Source organism: Drosophila guanche, unplaced genomic scaffold (genome assembly GCF_900245975.1).
Source record: "Drosophila guanche unplaced genomic scaffold, DGUA_6, whole genome shotgun sequence".
NCBI lineage: Eukaryota > Metazoa > Arthropoda > Insecta > Diptera > Drosophilidae > Drosophila > Drosophila guanche.
The window spans coordinates 4,970,546-4,990,372 of record NW_022995752.1 but is presented as its reverse complement, the minus strand read 5'-3'; the positions used below and the strand labels follow the sequence as shown (position 1 = coordinate 4,990,372).

The 19,827-nt window shown below is 44.9% G+C and overlaps 4 protein-coding genes across 5 annotated transcripts in view; 2 read left to right on the top strand and 2 right to left on the bottom strand.

The window, feature by feature from the left end:
• Positions 1-1,236, bottom strand: part of LOC117588055 (serine-rich adhesin for platelets) — a 58,658-nt gene extending 57,422 nt beyond the window's left edge. The window contains exon 1 of the transcript XR_004574092.1: positions 893-1,236. The gene's annotated coding sequence lies outside the window, so the exon portion shown is untranslated. The remainder of the gene's footprint in view (positions 1-892) is intronic.
• A 1,600-nt stretch (positions 1,237-2,836) lies between these two features.
• Positions 2,837-4,449, top strand: LOC117587917 (cyclin-K). Its single transcript, XM_034278902.1, has one exon. It carries the CDS (start codon positions 3,077-3,079, stop codon positions 4,346-4,348), a length of 1,272 nt encoding a protein of 423 aa, XP_034134793.1. The 5' UTR covers positions 2,837-3,076; the 3' UTR covers positions 4,349-4,449.
• A 75-nt stretch (positions 4,450-4,524) lies between these two features.
• LOC117587915 (protein real-time) lies at positions 4,525-18,222 on the top strand. Of its 2 annotated transcripts, none has more exons than XM_034278900.1 (6): positions 4,525-4,555; positions 15,725-16,126; positions 16,183-16,441; positions 16,509-16,627; positions 17,238-17,568; positions 17,636-18,221. In XM_034278900.1, the coding sequence occupies exons 2-6, from the start codon at positions 15,785-15,787 to the stop codon at positions 17,914-17,916; spliced, it is 1,332 nt and encodes a 443-aa protein (XP_034134791.1). In that variant the 5' UTR covers positions 4,525-4,555; positions 15,725-15,784; the 3' UTR covers positions 17,917-18,221. The 2 variants fall into 2 exon arrangements, with proteins under 2 accessions (XP_034134791.1, XP_034134790.1); XM_034278899.1 differs by lacking the exon at positions 4,525-4,555 and adding an exon at positions 10,060-10,513 and having other exon boundaries at positions 15,191-16,126; positions 17,636-18,222.
• Positions 4,581-7,844, bottom strand: LOC117587913. Its single transcript, XM_034278894.1, has 5 exons — positions 7,463-7,844; positions 5,930-7,372; positions 5,575-5,856; positions 5,380-5,512; positions 4,581-5,311 (listed from the first exon to the last, which is right to left on the bottom strand). Exons 1-5 carry the CDS (start codon positions 7,808-7,810, stop codon positions 5,145-5,147), a joined length of 2,373 nt encoding a protein of 790 aa, XP_034134785.1. The 5' UTR covers positions 7,811-7,844; the 3' UTR covers positions 4,581-5,144.
• Positions 18,223-19,827: the final 1,605 nt, after the last annotated feature.

Here is a 19,827-nt window from a genome sequence, read left to right as displayed (position 1 = left end):
TTGTGGCTCCCCCAACGACGACGGCGACGATGATAAATCACAGTCACAAAACAGTAAGCAACAACCACATCAAACAATATTCATATCTAAGGCTAAGCACGAAACTATTTTACTCAAAAAACGAACTAAATCATCAGATGCGGAAATAATGCACTTCCGAGATGATCACTCATAAAATGTAATGAAGAGAAATGTACTAGAGTTTAGTCAGACTAAAGCATCAGAGCAGAGAAAGTAGACCCTTTAAAATTTTCAGATTCTATTATATTTTTTCCTATAGAATAGTTCACGATGAAATGAAATGTTCCTGGATGTAATCTATTGCAGATATATTGTACGCTCAAAGTTATATTTGAATTGCATTTAGGAACAGATATTTAAGTTAAAAACCCGCTGTATCGCGCAGAGAAATAGTCAGAGTCAGTATACTAAAAAACAAAAACGAGCTAACAGATCAGATAATCTTACGCTTAGATATGACTTCAACTCACACCGAATCATAGGGAGGAGGTATGATTCATGTTAGGGATAAATGATATTTCACAGCTTTGTTGCATATATCGTTTAGGATTTCTCAAGTTCTAACCGAATTGAATCACAGGGGAGATAAATTATGGGTTAGAAGTGCTTTTATTTTGATATGCCATATTTTAAAGTCTAAACCCAACTGAAACATCAAAGGATGTTATCGAAGGCCTTGACATAGCCGTTCGACTGTTTATTTCGGAACACACAAAAATAATAAACATACTGAATCATCACAAGATATAATCTAAGCTTAGAAAAAGCTTCTCGTTGGAGATATCGTTTAATATTTCAATAAAATTCCAACAAAAATGAATCATCCCATACCTTAACCATATATGTATAGTTATTCTTGTAATTTACTCACTTATTTAGCGTTATAGACTGAGGTATAACGTAAAAAATATTCCAATTGTCGACTGAAGATAATCCACATAGAATGATTCCAAGGAATGCATGCAGTAGAGATATATTGAAGATGGGTAGAAGATACACAGAAAGAAAGATGGGCAGAGAAACTGGTACTGGTGCTGGTACTGGAGCTGGACCGATATCAAGAGAGAGCGAGCGAGGGAGAGAGAGAGCGCAGCGCTATAGTTGCACGATCTTTTGGTTATACGTTTTTGCAAGGCATTTTTCTTATTTCCGCACGCCTATTTATCTCTATTTTGTTGCTGTTGTATTTAACTCGATTTTTTTAGTGTATTATTATTGAAAAGAAAAAATAATTTCTGCCTAGGTAAGCACTTTTTCTTCTATATAGTAAAGTATAGCACACTGAAAGCCACTTTTTGTTTTGCTTTGAGGAAAAGACCGCAGCGTAGCCCGAAGCGAACGCGCATTAAGCTGGAGATGTTGCTTGGTATGTCAGTACATGTACGCGTGTACGTGTGTGTGTGTGTGTGTGTGTGTGTGTGTGTGTGTGTGTGTGTGTGTGTGTGTACAACTGTTAACTTGGGAGCCCCGGGTATTGGCCAAAAGAGAGCGCTGCGCGATCTCCGCTTGTTGGTCTGGCAGTGGCGACGTTCAAAAAGTGACTGAACAAAGCGCAACGAAGCTGCAAACGTGTCTTAAACATTGGAAACTATCCGAACGAGCGCCGCGAGAGAGTGGCAGCAGGCAGCAGGCAGCAGGGAGCGGAGCTGGAGAGCAGCACTAGCGCGCGATCCAAGCCGGAGTCAAGAATGAAAGACACAAAGAAACTGGTTAGGCTGGGCTGCCTGCCTTCTGCAGACCCGGCACAATTCTTGGCCAAAAGAAGCCACCAAAAGGAAGCTCTGCACACACATACACAGATTTGCCAAGGTTAATAACATTGTTGTTGGCTTCTGCTGCAGCCGATCCGACTTGCATGTGTACATAACTAAAGGGAACTATAAATCTCAGACTCCTTATCTGTCTGCAGCGCACACCCTCAGGCATCTCTTGAGAGACTTCCTCAAGTCGAAAATAGAAACTCGTTTTCCCTGAAGGAACACTCGAGCGAGAGTTGTATTCAAATTTAAGCCGTGCCATGCCGTTGGTGGTTATGCAAAAATGAAGACAAATGTTTCCCACTGCGACAAAAGTGGGCGGAACAACTACAGTTGGGAGTCGTTGCTGCAGCGTCCGGCACATGGCCAAAACTCCTGTTAGCTGGCTGCAGGCACAAACGAGTCGCAGTCAGATCCGCGCTCTGTTGACCGCATTATTGGATGTCTGCCGAAGAGCAATTTGCAGTGAGACGTACACGTACAACTGGAAAGGCTTGTTATAAATAGTTTCTTCGTACCTCAACTATGCCAAGGCGCTGCAGTCGCTGCTAATTGCTGTCGAAGCATGGTCATGGACGAGAGCAGCAACAAGTGCCGCTCGCAGCCCGGCGACGGGCGCAGCTCGGATTTCGCTACTGCATTGAAGTTCGTGTGTAATTTGTGATAGCAACAATTGCAGGGGCTGCAATGACAAGCATTTGACCACTCGGATACCTCCATTGCGTTGATAACTATAGTTAAAAGCCATCAAAACAATTAATTAACGCAAACTCCACGAAATAGGAAATAGGTATCGATAGAAGAGTGCATCCAACTATCGATTAGTTGCCGCCAAACTTATAAGCAATGGGAATCTTAAACAAAAAGTAGTTATAGGTACAGAAACTAATAAAAACTGTCAAGATACGTTTATTATTTATTAATACTTAATACCATTGAGAATGATTATGTAAAGAATTGAATCCCGCTTACCTCACTTTAAATACGATACACGTATCGGCGCCCGTCTGCATACATCGTCCAAGGCCACTTTGAACAGTTTACCAACACTCGCCGCTAGGGTTGCCAGCCAAAGATTAAAAGGGAGAAATATTTTTCCACGTATTAATACAATTGTACGTTTAGTTAAAAATAACATCAAAATTATTAAGTTAGAAAGTAGTAAATTTGAGTAAAGTGCAAGACAAGTTGCCCTGCCATGCCCGAGTCGTGTAGAGCGCCATAGTACCATCCCTAGCACTGAAAGCAACACACACCGCACCACACCACCACACCATCCCAGGAGCCGGAAAAGAGCGATGCCTTGCTGGTATTATGACAAAAAGGAACTGCGAGAGACACCGTCGATTCTGGATGGGATCACGTTTGAAAATGAGCGACGCTACCGCAAGGAGGGTGCCCGCTTCATCATGGAGTGCGGCACCAAGATGGGACTTAGCCACAGCACGATGGCCACCGGAGTGGTGTACTTCCATCGCTTCTACATGTTCCACTCGTTCCGCAGCTTTCCGCGCTACGTCACCGCCTGCTGCTGCCTCTTCTTCGCCGGCAAGGTGGAGGAGACGCCAAAAAAGTGTCGAGACATTATCAAAACCGCCCGCGGCATCCTCAACGACAGCTACTTCTCCTCGTTCGGGGACGATCCCAAGGAGGAGGTAATGACACTGGAGCGAATACTGTTGCAGACAATCAAGTTCGACCTGCAGGTGGAGCATCCGTACACGTTTCTCCTGAAGTACGCGAAGTGCTTCAAGGGCGACCAGCAGAAGCTCCAGAAGATGGTCCAAATGGCATGGAACTTCGTGAACGACTCCCTCAGCACGGTCGTCTGTCTTCAGTGGGAGCCGGAGATTATAGCCGTTGCGCTCATCCATCTGGCCAGCAAACTGAGCAAATTTACGGTCCAGGACTGGGAGGGTCGGCAGCCGCATCATCAGCGCTGGTGGGACATGTTCGTGTCGGATGTGACGATGGAGATACTGGAGGATATATGCCACCAGGTGTTGGATCTGTACCAGTCCACACAGAAGGAGGCCCAGCTACCCAACAGTCCGCCGCAGAAGCCACCCAGTCGCGCCGACAGTCCCACAATTGTGAAGCCTATGAATCCCAGTGGAGGAGGCGGAGCACCTGCCCAGCAGCAGCCACCACCTCCGCTACCCATAAACAGCAGCAGTGGCAATGGCAACCATTTGGACCTCAACAACATACAGAGCATCAAATCGCTTGCCAATGCCATTCCCTCCGCCCTCAGCAGCATGAATAACAGTAACAACGATGCGCTGCCCCTGGTGCAGCAGCAAATGCCGCTGGCACCAGCGCCGCCTGGTGGAGGAGGAGGACCGGGCAACTATCACATGTACCATGCGCCACCGCCTCCTCCGCCACCCGTAGTGCCTATGCCACAGTATGCCGCAGCAGCATGGAACGTTCAGCAGCCGCCGCCCACGCATTATAACGCCGCCGTTGCACCGCCACCACCAATGCCCCCGAATATGGGTGCACCGGGGGGACCAGGCGGTGGCTATTACAATGCAGGCGGGCGACAGTCACAGCAGCGATACCAATAGACACAAAGAACAATGGGGAGGGGGAGTGGAGGAAGTGGCTTGAAAGTACTGTTTAAACATTAATAATTAATAAAGCGTAATTTTATTAAAAACAAAAACAATCTCACCGTTTTACACATCAAATCGGAGTGGAGTGGAGTCGAGTCGACTCGAGGGAGGAGGGATCAAGAGCACGAGCAGGAGCAGGAGCATTAGCAGCAGCAGCAGGACGAGTTTCTGACTGTCTCTTGTCTTTTTTTTTTTTGTTGGATGAGATGGTGTGTGTCTGAGACTTAACTTTCCTACTTAGAGTTTATTCAGATTTCTTTTGTTTCCTTGTTGGTTTGTCAGTATACAAGCTAAGCTATGTACGAGTTATACATAATGATGTCTTGTGTGTATGCATATGTATGTATATATTATGTATATATGTATACGGGTGATATATATACGTTTTAGTGGGCGTGTGGTGGCATATACATAGATAATGGGCGAGGGCGAGGGCGTGGGTTACTTGTACTGGTACTGTAACTATATTCGATATTGCAAAACTCGATTAACGATTAAATTGTGAGACGTAACACGTTGCGTTTACATCCGCATCTCTCTTTGTTTTTTAAGTACACACTAAACATGGAGGGGTTGGGGTAGGGATTCTCTGCCTCAAGTTACTTCTCTCTCCATGGGGGGGGGTTATTTCGTTTCTTCTCAATTAGTGGACAACATAGAACGCAGCTAAGCATACAATTATCATTATCAGTTTTTAGTGTGTGGGTGTTCTCTTCTTCTGTGTGGATGAGTGTGCGTGTCCTTGCTCTTAACATTTGCGCGTTAATGTCAGCTCTCCACTATCATAATACTGCGGTATCATTAGCAGCTCGGGCAAGGCACGCCGCGTCGCCGAAGTGGAGGTTGAGGTGGCGGCAGCAGCGGCTGCTGCAAACGATGCTGCAGCTGCCTGGCGCACAATTTGACCAACTTTTCCTGTTTACACAAGAGAGAGAAAGGTTAACAGGAGCTGTCGGCAAGTCGCATCCCTTGTTTATGTTTACCCAGCACATTGGCTCGATGGAAACGCGCATCCAATTGCCGCAAAACAGAGAGATCTCGATGGCGTGCCCAGGAATCCAAAATATCCGACACCTTTACGGGTACCAAAGCCATCGGGGTTTCCCCATCGTTTGTCTAAGCACAAATGGGAGCAGAAATATTAAATGGTTTCATCTTAGCTCTTCAGCTTCGCATACCCTTTTAAATTGCACATGAAGCTGCTGCTGGGTGGCCAGTTCGATCAGCTTCTTGAGCTTGCGGTGGTTGCACTGCCGCTTAGAGGCTTGGAGCAACAGCTGCTTCAGATTCCCAGCGCTGCTGACTGGCTTGGATAGATGCTCAAAGTATGTGTGCAGCAGGGGTTTGTCGTAGGAAATGTGTAGCTTGTCCAGCGCCTGCACCAGATGCTCCTCGTCGCACAGTTGTCCTGTGGACAGACGCGCCACCAGCGGCTCAGTCGAAAAGCTTTGCTTGAGCAGCTGCAAAAACGAGAAAAGCATTTTTAGGAACAATCCGTATAAAGGATAAAGGATTCCCTTATAGCAGCCTCACCTGCACGCCGCCAAAATTATTATCACACGAAATAAACCTTTGGTTGTAGGCGGGACCCAGACTGGGACCGGCGCCAGCTGCACCACTGTGCCAGCCGGCAAACAGGCCACCAGCCTCATCAAAGTATCCTGGCGAACCGCTGCGACATCGTGTCTGCTCTGCCCGGGTGTAGAGCGAAAGACTGCTGCCCCTGTTGCTGCCCACGCGACGCCGGCACTTGGGACACGTGCTCATGTCGAGGGCCTTGCCAATTGTGTTTGCCAGAAACTCCTTCTCCAGGCAGTCCAGGCAGTTGTCCTCGTTGCTGCTCGTCAAGTCAAAGTGTGCCATGGACGAGGATGAGGCGGCCATGGCCACCACGGCGGCAGCAGCCACCAGCATGGGCGCCACCGTATCCGCGCCCTGCAGGGGCAGCTGCTGGCAGGAGGAGGCGGAAGTCGCGCGGAAGTCCGTGCAACTGTAGCAGCGCTCATCGAAGCTGGCCGACGGCTGGGAGCGTCGCGACTTCGAGGACGAGCTGCTCTTGGACATCACCGACGAGGAGTTGGACAGTCGCTTGGGCTTGGCTCCCGTCAGCTTCGGTTCGGGATGATCGCTGGGCACGCTGGTGCTCCGACTGAAGCTGGAGCCGGTGTATAGTGTGCTGGGCAGGGATTGGGCCAGTGCCGTGTCTGCCAGCTGTCCGCCCACATGAGGATGACCGCCCTCCTCCTCTGCCCCGCCAATCAATTCATCCAATTCCATGTCCACGCCATTACCAGTGCCGTCCTTGATCTGATCCAGATTGAGGCTAATCCGTGCAAACTTCTTGTTGAGACGCTGCTTCTGCTGCTGCAGGGCATCCTCCTGGGGAAAATCGTCGATGGGAGAGCTGTACAGCTGCCTGCCCTGCGTGGGCGTGACCATGCCCATGCCGCTCATCTGGCTGTAGTCCCGCTGCATGAGCAGCAGATTGGCCTGCGACAGGCCGCCGAGCTCCTGGGCACCGCTGGCAAACTCCAGCTCGGAGGAGGGATCCGGTTCAAAGTCCATTTCCAGAAACTCGGTCTCATCATCGGCCCCAAGCAGATCTGGCATACCCACGGGCAGCCCAAAGTCAAGATGGTGCCGTCCGCCGCGTCCCAAGGCGGCGGCATCCAGCGAGAGGTCAAAATCGGCACCGTCGCCGCGATACGCGTACACACAGTCATCAGAATTGAGGGATATCTCCTCCGCCTCCACATCGTCGTCGTCGAGCAGGATGAGATCGTCGCCGTAAAAGTTGTCACTGGCGTAGCTCAGGTTCTCCGTGGAGTTGTTCATTGAGGTGCGGCTGGAGCTGAGGCCGCCGCCTCCGCCTCCGCCAAATGCCGCATCGGTGGGCGATAAGGCAGCCGCGGCAGCTGCCATTCCATAGCCGGTCACATCCAGATCCAAGGCGCAGTAGGCTGCCGCGCCTCCAATCTGTATGCGTGTGTGTTTGTGAAGAGGGGAGGGTAAGAAATCACTGAAAATTGCATATACACGACGGAGTGTGAGCGAGAGTGCACTTGCCTTATCACCGACCACGCCGCTGCCCTCTGTTTGAAGAGCAGCTACTGCTGTTGCTGCAGCGCAGTCTCCAGTCCCAGTACCTGTCCCCACGGCGACACCACCACCACCGCCGCACCCCTCGTCTTCGACGCCTATGGCAGAGGCTGAGGCTGGTGTTGTGGGTGCCTGTTTTTGTTTCGTGCCCATTGTCGCCCCGGTCGCACAATCGATTTGTCTGAGTAGTTTTGGAGGCTCGTCCGGCACATCGGAAGTCGGGTACTTGTTCACCGCACTGCTGTACTCGACAAGGCTGTTGTTGTTATTCAGATTTAAACGCCAATTCAATTTATTTATTTCACGAAAATCCATTCTAGGGATGGCAGCCAACAATCGATTGCACTTCTGTCGTCGCTGCTTCTAGGGTTGGGAAAACATCGATAGTGGCCACCGTCGATAGTTTCAACCATTGAGTAGGAAAAATTCGGATAATATCCATGATGCTATCGATGTGAAACGAAAAAATGAGTAGAGAGAGAAAACTGCTAACCTAGTCCTTTCTTTCGCAAAAAAGGTTGGAGAGCTATTTAAAGTATTTTATTTCGATATGAAGTATCTGGTGGACTAAAATCAAACAGGAAAGAATCTTAAATCAACAACTAAACAACAACTCAGCAACTGTTAATGATTGGTGGATTGACCTCCTCAATGGTTGGAATCTCCTGCTCCAAATTGTCCCAATGCGTGCGAGTATATGTGGACGTGAAGGCAAATCCCAATGGAGGTAATTTTGCCACATTCTGTCCCTCAAATGATGGAAGTCGCACAGGACGGGATGTCTCTTAATAAATGAGAATCAATGGTTCAATCCAATATGGTTTTAAATTTCAAATAACTATCAGTATTTTCTCGATAGGTAATTTATCGACTGTTTTCTCTTTATCAATTTTTTTGGTTGAAATTGTACCGCTAATTTTCAAAAAAATGTATTACGGAGTATTAAAATCGCAAGGTGAAATATCCCGCAGCTCTGACATTTTTTGTGACGTCTTTACATGGCGTCGACACCTTAAATTTTCTCACAACATATATCATATAAATGTACATATGTATGTATTTCCAATTGCTGTTCTCGTCGTCGGTTCTGTTCTTGACTTCATGTGCGCTTTAAATGTTAGCTCTTAAAACCTCTTAAAACCCGGTACTCGAAGAGTAAGTAGGGTATATTGTATTTGTGGGGAATAACGCTTGTAAGTAACGCACAGAAGGAAACGTTTCCAACCCCATAAAGTATATATTTTCTTGATCAGCATCAATAGCCGAGTCGATTGAGCCATGTGGGCTAGTTCTCAGAGACTATAAGAGCTAGAGCCACCAAATTTTGCATCCAGACTGCTGTATGCTCACACTGAAACAAATGTATTTAAAAAATTAGCCCCGCCCTCTTCCACCCCCGCAAAAAGGCGAAAACCTCCCAAACCTATAGTTTTGAAGTTGAAAGAAAACTAAAAACGCCATTCCGCAGGGAATGACCATATCTATCAGTTCACTAAATTGGGATCCGATTGGATCATTATTATAGCCAGAATGAAGCAATTTTCTTTTATTTGTTTTTTTTTCACATTCTCTCATTCACACTCTGCTTCTACAGTATGCGGTCTCTGCTTCTGCTGTGACTCTGTAGTGTGCGGCTCTATGGGAGGGTGGCGAGCTAAATAAGCGTGTTGGTGTGAGATGTGTTGTAGATGTGGATAAAGATGAAGAACAAAATTTGATAAAAACCGCTAAGGTACAACAGTTGTTGTACTGAGTACCGGGCATAAGAGTTGTGACGCGTAAGAAGCGTCTCATACGTCCTTCCACGTTTTTGGTATATTTCTGTGGGATTTATGTGCTCATATTGAAACGCAAAAATGAGGAGAGAGAAGAGAACATTTCTCGATATCGATATTGTTCTCGATATTTGAAACGAACCCCACCTTTTCTTCAAAAAAAATAGAGCAAGATGAAATTTTTCGCAAATTTTGAATTTTCTCATTAGTTGAAAGATGAAAACGCGTAAAAAGTCAGAAAAATTTATTAACTATTTGGAATATATGGGAATATAATGTAAATTAGAAGAAATAACTAACTTAACTTAAATGCTAATGTTGATTAGGTGCTAGTCTCTGGGGACCATCATGCTCAGCACCCAGCTGAAAACTTGAATAGAGGCCAACGTGTGTGACATGATGTCATGATGATTTCTGTTAATAATCCGGAATACCTCGAGAATATTAATCCTTAGAGATTTTCCGAACCCCATCCAGTATTCCACTATGAATATGCGTCAGGCTGAATGGGATTCCATCCATCTCTTGGATGAATATGGATGTTGTACAGGACTGGATGTCTACTAATAAATGAGAACCAATACAATAATGGTTTTGTTTTTCAAATAAATAACAGTATTTTCTCGATAGGTTATTTATCGATACTTTTCTTTTTCTCAATTTTATTGGTTGAAATTTTACCGATTAAAAACAAACTAATCATGGAGTATTAAAATCGCCAGGTGAAATATCCCTTGCAACCCTGAAATTTTTTGTGACGTCTTTACATGGCGTCGACACCTTACTTTTCTCACATATTTTTGCAGCTTGAAACGTCAAATCTTCCAAAATTCAACTGGTCTGCATTTGGTGTGCATCATCTGCAGACCGTTTGGAGTGAAACCAAAAGTAGAATATACCAACAACTATCCAAACACACGTTGGGCCTGTGTGTGTGCATAAGAACACATCAACAACAACACAAGCAACCCAGAGAATGGATTAAGCAGTGTTCAAATAGATCTGTGAATAATTATTTAGAAGTGTCATGAGAAAGTAAAACTAACTCGCAAACCGAGGCGATATCCATATCCATCCACCCACGACAAAAAACACGGAATACGAATACGAAAAAGTGCAATAAGTGAAAATTGATTTTTAACCAGTGTCAAGTGTAAATTGAGACCACAAGAACAACAAGATGGTGCAGAAATTTCAGTCCCCCGTTCGGGTCTACAAACATCCCTTTGAGCTGGTGATGAAGGTGTGTATCTTATTTGCAGCAAGCCAGAACCAGTACTAACACCAGGCGTGTAGGCGTGTCTCTTCCGTGTTTCTTTTTCTCCTCCGCCTCCGCCCTCACCGCGGTCGCTGCTCTGCTCCACTCTATAGACATGTTTGTTTTATTTATATTTCTCGTGAATAATGCTGGTTAGAACACTCTCAAGTATGCGAACAGCAGCTGTTGATTGATTTTCATTCGGAAGCGCAATCTTCTTGCACTCGGATTTCCCTTAATTTTCGCACCAATGCAGAAGATAAATAAAATTAACCTTGGAGAGCCATAATTTCCCCCTCTCTTGCACATCGAGACGGAGAGAGAGAGAGAGTCGCTCTACTTCTAGCCACCTCGCTCTATCTCTGATTTGGCTCTCTGTCCGTTGTAGTTTCATGAATGGGAAATCGCTCTCATAACAAAAGATGAGTGAGGCGGGGAAGGGTGAGATGCTGGAGGATGAGTGCGAGGCGGAGACGACGGATAGCTTGGAAGGTCGCAGCTTCTGATACCCTAACCATATCATTTGTTCCCATAAATGTAACAATTATTTGAGGAATCACATTTAACCATACTTATATTGCATGTTCAGGAAAGTTGCACCTTCTATGCACAGTTTTAGCGGATACTTCTGGCACTTTCTTATATTCGTAACAAGAAATTGAAAAAAATACAAATAACCTCTCAGAGAGCAAAATGTTAGTAGTGGAAGCCACTGTCCCATTGAATGAGAAGATAGAGATAGAAAGGGGGTGTCCAGAGGCTCATATTCGTGTTTTGCATTCGCAAGATCCGTCTTTTCGTCTCTCACACAACGAGACAAAACTGACAATTGAGACAGGAAATAAGCGATTATGGCCCATTGCTACACTAAAAGCAAAAAAAAAGCTATATAGCTATGTAGTAAATGCGTGTGTTGGGTGTGTGTTAGTGTGTCGGTTATACAACTGATAACAGTACTGCCTGTCATATACAGCAGTGGTACAGTGGGCCCTCAGTAGGGCCTATTTACAGCAGTTTTAGGGTCAAATAGTGTTCGACCAATTATTTTTTCAAGCTTAATATTTGATTCTTCAGGCGGGTATTCAGCACCGAAAAAAAAAAAAATTCGTGCCAAACTCAATATAAAAACGAGAAAGGGCGTGTGAAACGCTTCTTCCCGGTACTCAGTACCACATCTGTACCTTAGCGGTTTTTTGTGCACAAATAAAACGCACATTCTTCGATTACCGGGTATAAAAAACTAAACCGGAAACTTTTCGTTTGTTGAGTATCCAGCAACGTTAACGAAATCCACAGATTCTTGTCGATATATCGATACGAAATGAGTGTTTGGACTGAGAGAACAGCTGGTACATAGACTGGTACACGAAATATATGGTTGGCAATTATTCCGGGGCAGGAAAATTTTTTTCGCGGTGCTGGATACCCGCCTTTTAAGGTACTTGACTTCGTTTGGCTTTTACAAGCTCCCAAGTCAAATTATTGAGTGTAGACTGTACTAATATGCGTCTATAAACATTCAATCAAATTGCCTTATATTCCATAGACATATTTTTTCTGATAAAATCCCACGCAAACCACTGCCGAACCCCGAATATTTAATGACGCATTTTCCTTATAGTGTGTATTATCTAGAACTTATCAGAGGAAAAGCCCCACACCATTTAATTAAGACTCTCTGCATCACAGCTGGCGAAACTATTTTACTATCAGTATTTATTAAAAAAAAATAAAATTATTTTTTGCTCTCTGCAGTTGCTATAGAAGTCCAAAAGTCCAGAACATAATGTCATTGACTCGAAACATAGATAAATGGCTTGCCACTGTATACCATTTGCCTCTCGAGTAAGGAAAAAACTAATTGGCTTAACAGTAAATAATCGCATTATACTATCTAACTATCTGCCTGTCCCATCTATCACCTATAGAACGAGTGGTCACGTTTTGATGAAATGTATGAAAGTGCCTCCAGTCCCTGTCTGTGTTTGTGTGAGGCAGTTCGGGGTATGTGTCTGATTGGACAGTTTTTTTTGCACACTGGGGATTGCACCAATTCATGATATGAGTTAAATTATTGTTTAAATTGTACAATCAACTAATGTTTGGTGGCGCAATGAACGTAATAAACAGTGTAACTCTTTGGTAACTGGTACGAGGCAATACCAAGGCTAGACATTGGATATCTTTTCACTTGAGCTCCACACCCCAGGCCCCAGCAGAACTTTCAAAATAAATAAATATCAAGTGTCAAAGCTGATTCGGCATTATAATATTAAATGTCAAGAAAAGCTGTTTAAACTTTTGCACCCATCCACGAGAGGGTTTAGGTGCAAAAGAATCGGTACTGGGCAGGAGCTAAAAATGTATCATTGACAATCCCTTTATTTTAGAAAATTTCTCAATTAATTGGTATACATACATACATTTTGTCATACGATTATCTAAAATTGTATAGATCTAAAGATTTATTGCTCTGAATGGAACAATCCATATTCCTCTATTTATAGTTGTGTATCCTAGAAATGAGTGCAAACACTTATAAGTTATAACAACTACTTATTTGTTTACGAAGATTTCTCCTATCATTGCAACTTCCATAAACTCGCAAAAAGTATTTTATAATATTTCATTATTGACGTAATAGTCATTTGGCTGAAATGCATTTGTGTATGCCGGTAGATCAAGGTCATCATCAATTTACATTTGGCTCAGAGCGACGACACCACCGACACGCTCTCGAGAGTCGCTTCGAGTCGTGTAGGGTCGTGTCTCGGGGGCAGTGAGGGAGAAGAGAGAGAAGTTAAAATACGTATACGCCTGATGATAGATACTACGTCACATGTGCCAAGTAAATTTGCACACTTTCTATATATAGTATAGGAGCCGCTGAAAAAAGCGAAAACAAAAGCAGAACCCGTGTGCCACTGACTCCCCACTGCCATCTACCTTGTCCCTCTGCTTTTTGAGTCAGTGTAAACGTCGAGCAACGAACCGACAAAGTTTTTAATGGCCAATTAGCATATGCCATGACTCCACAGGAACAAGGACAACTAATCCATCCGTTGGCAGCCTAATAAAAGGGATTGCGACTGTGTGTGGGGGAAGAGAAAGGGATCGCCGGATTGTTGCTTGGGCTTTCTCGTTTGTTCTGGCCGTAAATCTGTCCCGAGTCCTTTAGGCCCCCATGCAGAGGTCGTAAATCATTGCTCATGTGGTTGTTCACACGTTTTCAACAGTTAAATAATTTAGCAATCGATGGGGGCCCAACGGAACATAACAAGTTGTCCTGGCCTCGCTTTTTCCCAGACAGCCTACCGAGCCGGACACGGACACACAGTCCCGTGGCGACACACAATCTGCCTTGAACTTTTTAATTATTAAACAAGTTCGGCTTAATTACGAACGTTGCTAGTCGGAGGAAAATGTCAGCCTTCGAGTGCATCTTAAAGGACACGCGACCATGGAGAGATGGCCTTGATGGTGGGGTATGGGCCAAGCCATGTCCGTCCTGAGCACTGTGGCGCCTCTTGCTTCCACAATTGTTTGCCTGGAAGTTCCTCTGTTCTGCATAATTTGTAAACTTTTATTAGGGAATTTGTGTTGGGGAATGGAACTTCTGGCATGGCATTCCGTGTGTGAATTAACAGCAGCGCTTTTTAGGTAATTATTATAAATTGCACAGAGGGTAGGGGGAAAAACAAACACAAAGGAATCTTTGTGGTACAGTTTGTACACAGATAATTTTTTGTTTGTGCAATAAGCACTCTATTTTGGCTTTTCAAAGAAGAAAATGATCTAATGAGAATTCCAGTGGAGAGAAGATTGGCAGAGCAAAAATTGGATAGCATTTTTCAACGTTAAGAAAACATTCCCAGATTTAGGCAGATTGAGTAATATATCTATACTTTCTATTAAAAATCAGTTTGGGAAAAAATCATTAATAGATTTGCAGATAAAACAGATTTTTTCGAACTGCGAATGTGACGCGTAATAAGCGTCTCACACGTCCCCTCTCGTTATTAACTAGAATCATAAAATCTGGTACTAACGCACACTTTATAGTCCCACTAGTCGCCTCTTTTTTTGACCAGTGTAGCCCATAGATGGCCGTGTGTTGAGTGCGGCGTAGTTTGCTCATTTGTTTATGCCACCCGAAGAGATAAAGCTGAAGAAGCTCTCATTTGATTGGGGCGGAAGGAGGGTCATAAAGAAAACTAGGCCAAAAGCAGCACGAACCACAGATGCTCTACCGCTAATTGGAGCAACTAAAAATAGTTTAAAGCATGTGTAAAACCTGCTCAAACATGGCAAGCATTAAGCATGAAATTATGAACGTTTTCAACCGAAATTTAATTGAAAATATTGAGCAAAAACCCGCAACCCGAGGAGTATACCAAAAATAGCATTTATTGTGAGTGTAGAAATTGTTGGCAAATATTTAGCAAATGTTTTGTATCAAAGAGAAAGAGTCGCGGCTGGGGAGCAGAGACCAAAGTCCTAGCCAAGTTCATGTTCATAAATTGGCCAACGTTCAAGGCCGATTGGCATTGTGCCCTTAACCATAGGGCAGCCATCCCTGCCCTAAGTCTAAAAAAATCTCGAATGGTTTCATAAACACCCATCCAAATCTCATTTCTCAATCCACACTCTCTTTTTTTGCAGGCTTATGAGCGACGCTTTCCCAAATGCCCACAGATGCCCATCGTCCTCGACTGCGATATCATCAAGGATGAATCGCTGGAGAATGGGGCAAAGCGGAACACTAGCCGTCGCTGCAAGCTGGCTGTGGATGCGCCCTACATATTCAAGAAGCTGATTGGCGTGGATTTTGTGTACTTTCTGCAGCACAACTATCTGGATATGAGCGCCCGCACGCTGAGCATCGAGGCCGTCAACGAGAGCTTCTCCTCGCGCATCGAAATCTTCGAGCGGTGTCGCTACTACGCCCATCCGGACAATGCCGAATGGACGTGCTTCGATCAGACTGCCACGCTGGACATTAAGAACTTTTTTGGCTTTGAGCATTCCATGGAGAAGATGGGCATGAAGCAGTACACACAGACAACGCTCAAGGGCAAAGAGATTATTGAGTTTTTCATCAGTCAGCTGGAGGAGGAGGGCATCACACATGTGGAGCGTTGGGTGCCGCCACTCGATGCCCCCAAGTCACCCACACCCGAAAAGGAACAGCATCAACATCACGATATTCTGCTGGATGGCGATTTTATAGCCCGCAATTTGGGCCAACTGTCACCGATGCAAGAGTCCAAGCTGCTGGAGCTGCGAAAAATGCTCGATGGTGTCGATGATCTGGAGCGTGTGCCCAGTTATCAGACCATCCTGCGTTTCTTGTCAGCCAGAGACTGGCACGTGAGCCAGGCCTTTGCCATGCTCCGCGATTCGCTGCAATGGCGCAAGGAGCATCGCATTGATGCTCTCCTCGAGGAGTACACCAAGCCAGCGGTGGTGGTGGAGCACTTCCCAGGCGGTTGGCATCATCAAGACAAGGATGGTAGACCCATCTATATACTGCGTCTGGGTCACATGGATGTCAAGGGTTTGCTCAAGAGTCTGGGCATGGAGGGGCTACTAAAATTGGTATGTTTGGTATCCGAATTAAACTTTGGAACCCCTGTAAATATCTCCTCTAATAGGCCCTACACATTTGCGAGGAGGGCATACAGAAGATCAATGAATCTGCCGAGCGCTTAGATAAGCCTGTCTTGAATTGGTCGCTGCTGGTGGATCTGGAGGGTCTGTCCATGCGCCATCTGTGGCGTCCCGGTATCAAGGCTTTGCTGTACATCATCGAGACCGTGGAGCGTAATTATCCAGAAACCATGGGCCGAGTGCTGGTGGTGCGAGCGCCTCGAGTGTTTCCTATTGCCTGGACCATTGTGAGCGCATTTATTGGTGAGTGGCGAGGGGTTTCTCTTCCTCTGCCAGTGTCAATGACTTTTAATCGTTTCCTGCTCTACAGATGAACACACACGCTCAAAGTTCCTGTTCTATGGCCCCGATTGTGCACACATGACGGACGGTCTGGCCCAGTACATTGACGAGGAGATAGTGCCAGATTTTCTGGGTGGACCCTGCAAGGTGAGTGTAGAGGATCCATCCTCATTCGACTCGATTTGTAGTAGTTTGCAGTCAGTTTTTATCGGATGGCAGTTGTAGATACATACATACATATGTATGAAAGTATTTTTGATTCCATTTTATATTTGATTTGTTCAACATTTTATTGCCTCTTTTGCGGCTCTGCGGGTAAACTGCAGCCTGTGTCGCATGTGGAGCAAGTCAGTCAGAAATATTTTACGCATTGTTATTTATCCAAATGCGATTGTGTAAGCAGCTCCCTACAACAATTACTCTTTCTCGTTGCGCTCTCTCTTTGCGATGTCATGTCTCATGTCCCCCACACTCACACACACAGTTTATGCCTTTTGTCCATCGTTCTGTTTTACACTCCTCTTTGTGTGTTGGTCTTTCCTTTTGTCGTCTTTGTTGTGTTTTTTTTGTGTCAAGTCCATAAATGCGCCGCCGCTGCCGCTCCGCTGCTGCTTAGCATTGACATCCGCCACAAGCCATGTCCTCATGTCCGTGTCTCCTGTGTGTCTGTTTTACGCTTACTTCTAGCCAAAGTTAGATCTTTACTTCAGCTTCCATAAACTTGCATAAGTTAAACATTTCAAATTTGTATCCCCAGACCATGATACACGAGGGTGGACTGGTGCCAAAGACGCTCTACAAGATGAATTCCCTGGAGGATCATGATGATGATGTGACAATTGTTTCGCCTGCCAGTGGCTCGGCATTGGCTCCAGTGGCTGTGGCACCTATGAAGCGTTTATCGGCAGCCCATCAGCATGACCATCAGAATCTGTACAAGAGTGTGGATCTAAAGGCGGGCTTTAGCCACGAGCTGCTCATCCGTAACGAGGATCCCAAGAGTGTGCTCACGTGGGACTTTGATGTGATGCGCAACGATTTGCACTTTACGTTGTATCGAGTCACCCAAGAGCTGCCACAGAAAAATGGTAAGAGACAGACACCTTAGTTCTTCCCCCCTTGAACGAGTTAACATTGTAATTTTCTTTCCCACAGATGATGCTGTTTCCTACTTTGATCTGCAGGACTTTGTCGAGGGTGTCAACTACTTCCGGGAGGAGCCAACGCTCGTCTGTCGGCACAAGGAGAGTGTGCAGGGCTCGCATGTGATGCACCACAATGATAGCTATCTAATGCACTGGTTCAGTCCGTCGGGTGCCCAACTGAACCTCTTCTATGAGGTGCTCAGCTCTGTCAACTACAAGGGCTCGATGACCAGCCTGCAGTCGGCATTTTCCTCCAACTCGTCGGCGGCCAGCTCGGTGCAGAGTCGATGATATGAGACGTATGGTGAGGGTGGACGGGGCACAACAGCTAGGGGTGCTGCTGGTGTTTCTGATGCTGCAGGTGCTGCACGACCGTCGCCGCTCGAGGTGCCCATGGAGGCGGCGGACCTGCTGTCAGGAACGCTAATGGAGAAGAGCCTCAATCTGTACGACACACCGGATATATTTTTTTAACGGACACCACACCACACCTGCTGCAATCTCTACTATAGTTTAGTTCATATTTAACCATTAGTTAATTTACCAAAATGTTTAGTTTCGGTTCTTTATACCCGGTACTCGAGGAGTAAATGGGGTATATATTATTTGTGGAGAATAACGGTTGTACGCAACGCAGAGAAGGAAACGTTTCCGACCCCATAAAGTATATATATTCTTGATCAGCATCAATAGCCGAGTCGATTGAGCCATGTCTGTCTGTCCGTCTGCCCGTCCGTCCGTCTTGTTTGTCTGCTAGTTCTCAGGGACTATAAGAGCTAGAGCCACCAAATTTTTCTCCAGACTGCTGTATGCTCACACTGAAACCAGTGTATTTAAAAAATTGGCCCCGCCCCCTTCCGCCCCCCCCGCAAAAGGGCGAAAACCTCCCAAACTTATAGTTTTGAAGATAAAAGAAAACTAAAAACGACATTCCGTAGGGAATGACCATATCTAGAGCTGCACATTCTCTCATTCACACTCTGCTTCGCGCAGACACGTCTCTGCCTCTGCCGCGTCTCTGCCCAGACTGCAGTGTGCGGCTCTAGGAAAGGGTGGCGAGCTTAAGGAGCGTGTTGGTGTGAGTATGTGAGTAGTGTTGTTGATGTAGGTGACAGATGAAGAACAAATGTAAAATTGGTGCTAAGGTGCAGATGTAGTACTGAGTGCCGGGTATAAAAGTTGTGACGCGTAAGAAGCGTCTCACACGTACCTTCTCATTTTAAATTATATTTAGCACAACACATTTTTGTAGCCTGTTTCCTTGATGTCCCCGCAAGTACGATTCTATCTAATATAATCACGAATATAACTTAAAACTTTGATAAGCATAAGGCCAACAAAAAAAGCTGCTGAAGAAATTCTGTGACTCTCATACGTACGGTTGTAATCCGAGAAGGAGGATTGGAAATTTTAAAAGATCACACACAAAGCCACACACAACATTCATTTCATTGGCAACACTAACAAACACCCAATTCGTCAATTAGTATATGTTTTAGCAAGTATATATATTACGTATATTATATTATAATTAGCAGCTTAACTGCGAAATTTAAACTTAGAGTTTACGTAAATATAATATTATTGCGGTAGGGGGCAGCCGGTAGCTGCAGGCTGCATTTTATAATGCTTTTTATATCAAATGCAACAGAAATTATGAGATTTACAAAAAACAAAACAATCTAATCAATGACTAACGACTACGTGTTACCTAAATAGTTTAATTATTTGTGGGGGAGCCAAAATCGTCAAAATTGTGCCGTTTAGAGGATTTCAAAAATGATTTTAATAAACAATACAATAAACACACAACACAAGCAGAACTTAAGTACAACAAATACAATATACAACACATACAATTGAGTTTGTGCTCCAACTTTGCAACAACAAAAAAACCATGTAACGAAATCTATATTTATGACTAAAGAAAAATGATAATCACTAAACGTAAACCAGCAACAAATAACAAAACAGAAATTGATTGAGGAAAGATAAAAAGCCAAGTACGCAAGACCGATAGAGCGCGCATTGCATGTTAACTAAGTGTAAGTAGTATTAGTATTAATTATTGCATCAAATAAAAAGCGATTAGATCAATTAAAAGTGCATCCATCAAGCGACTGTCATTTCCATCTGCGACAAAACGCTGGGAAAACAAACAGCTGAAGTTGAACAGGTAATGAAAAAATATTCTATTAAACA

Bases quoted from the DNA above. Each gene is read 5' to 3' on its own strand.
- LOC117587917 (XM_034278902.1), top strand. From the start codon at position 3,077: ATGCCTTGCTGGTATTATGACAAAAAGGAACTGCGAGAGACACCGTCG.
- LOC117587913 (XM_034278894.1), bottom strand. From the start codon at position 7,810: ATGGATTTTCGTGAAATAAATAAATTGAATTGGCGTTTAAATCTGAAT. The intron at 5,857-5,929 runs GTGAGGCTGCTA...TCGTTTTTGCAG, and splicing joins ATAATTTTGGCGGCGTGCAG to CTGCTCAAGCAAAGCTTTTC. The intron at 5,312-5,379 runs GTAAACATAAAC...TTGTGTAAACAG, and splicing joins CCATCGAGCCAATGTGCTGG to GAAAAGTTGGTCAAATTGTG.
- LOC117587915 (XM_034278899.1), top strand. From the start codon at position 10,451: ATGGTGCAGAAATTTCAGTCCCCCGTTCGGGTCTACAAACATCCCTTT. The intron at 16,127-16,182 runs GTATGTTTGGTA...CTCCTCTAATAG, and splicing joins TGGAGGGGCTACTAAAATTG to GCCCTACACATTTGCGAGGA. The intron at 16,628-17,237 runs GTGAGTGTAGAG...TTGTATCCCCAG, and splicing joins TTCTGGGTGGACCCTGCAAG to ACCATGATACACGAGGGTGG.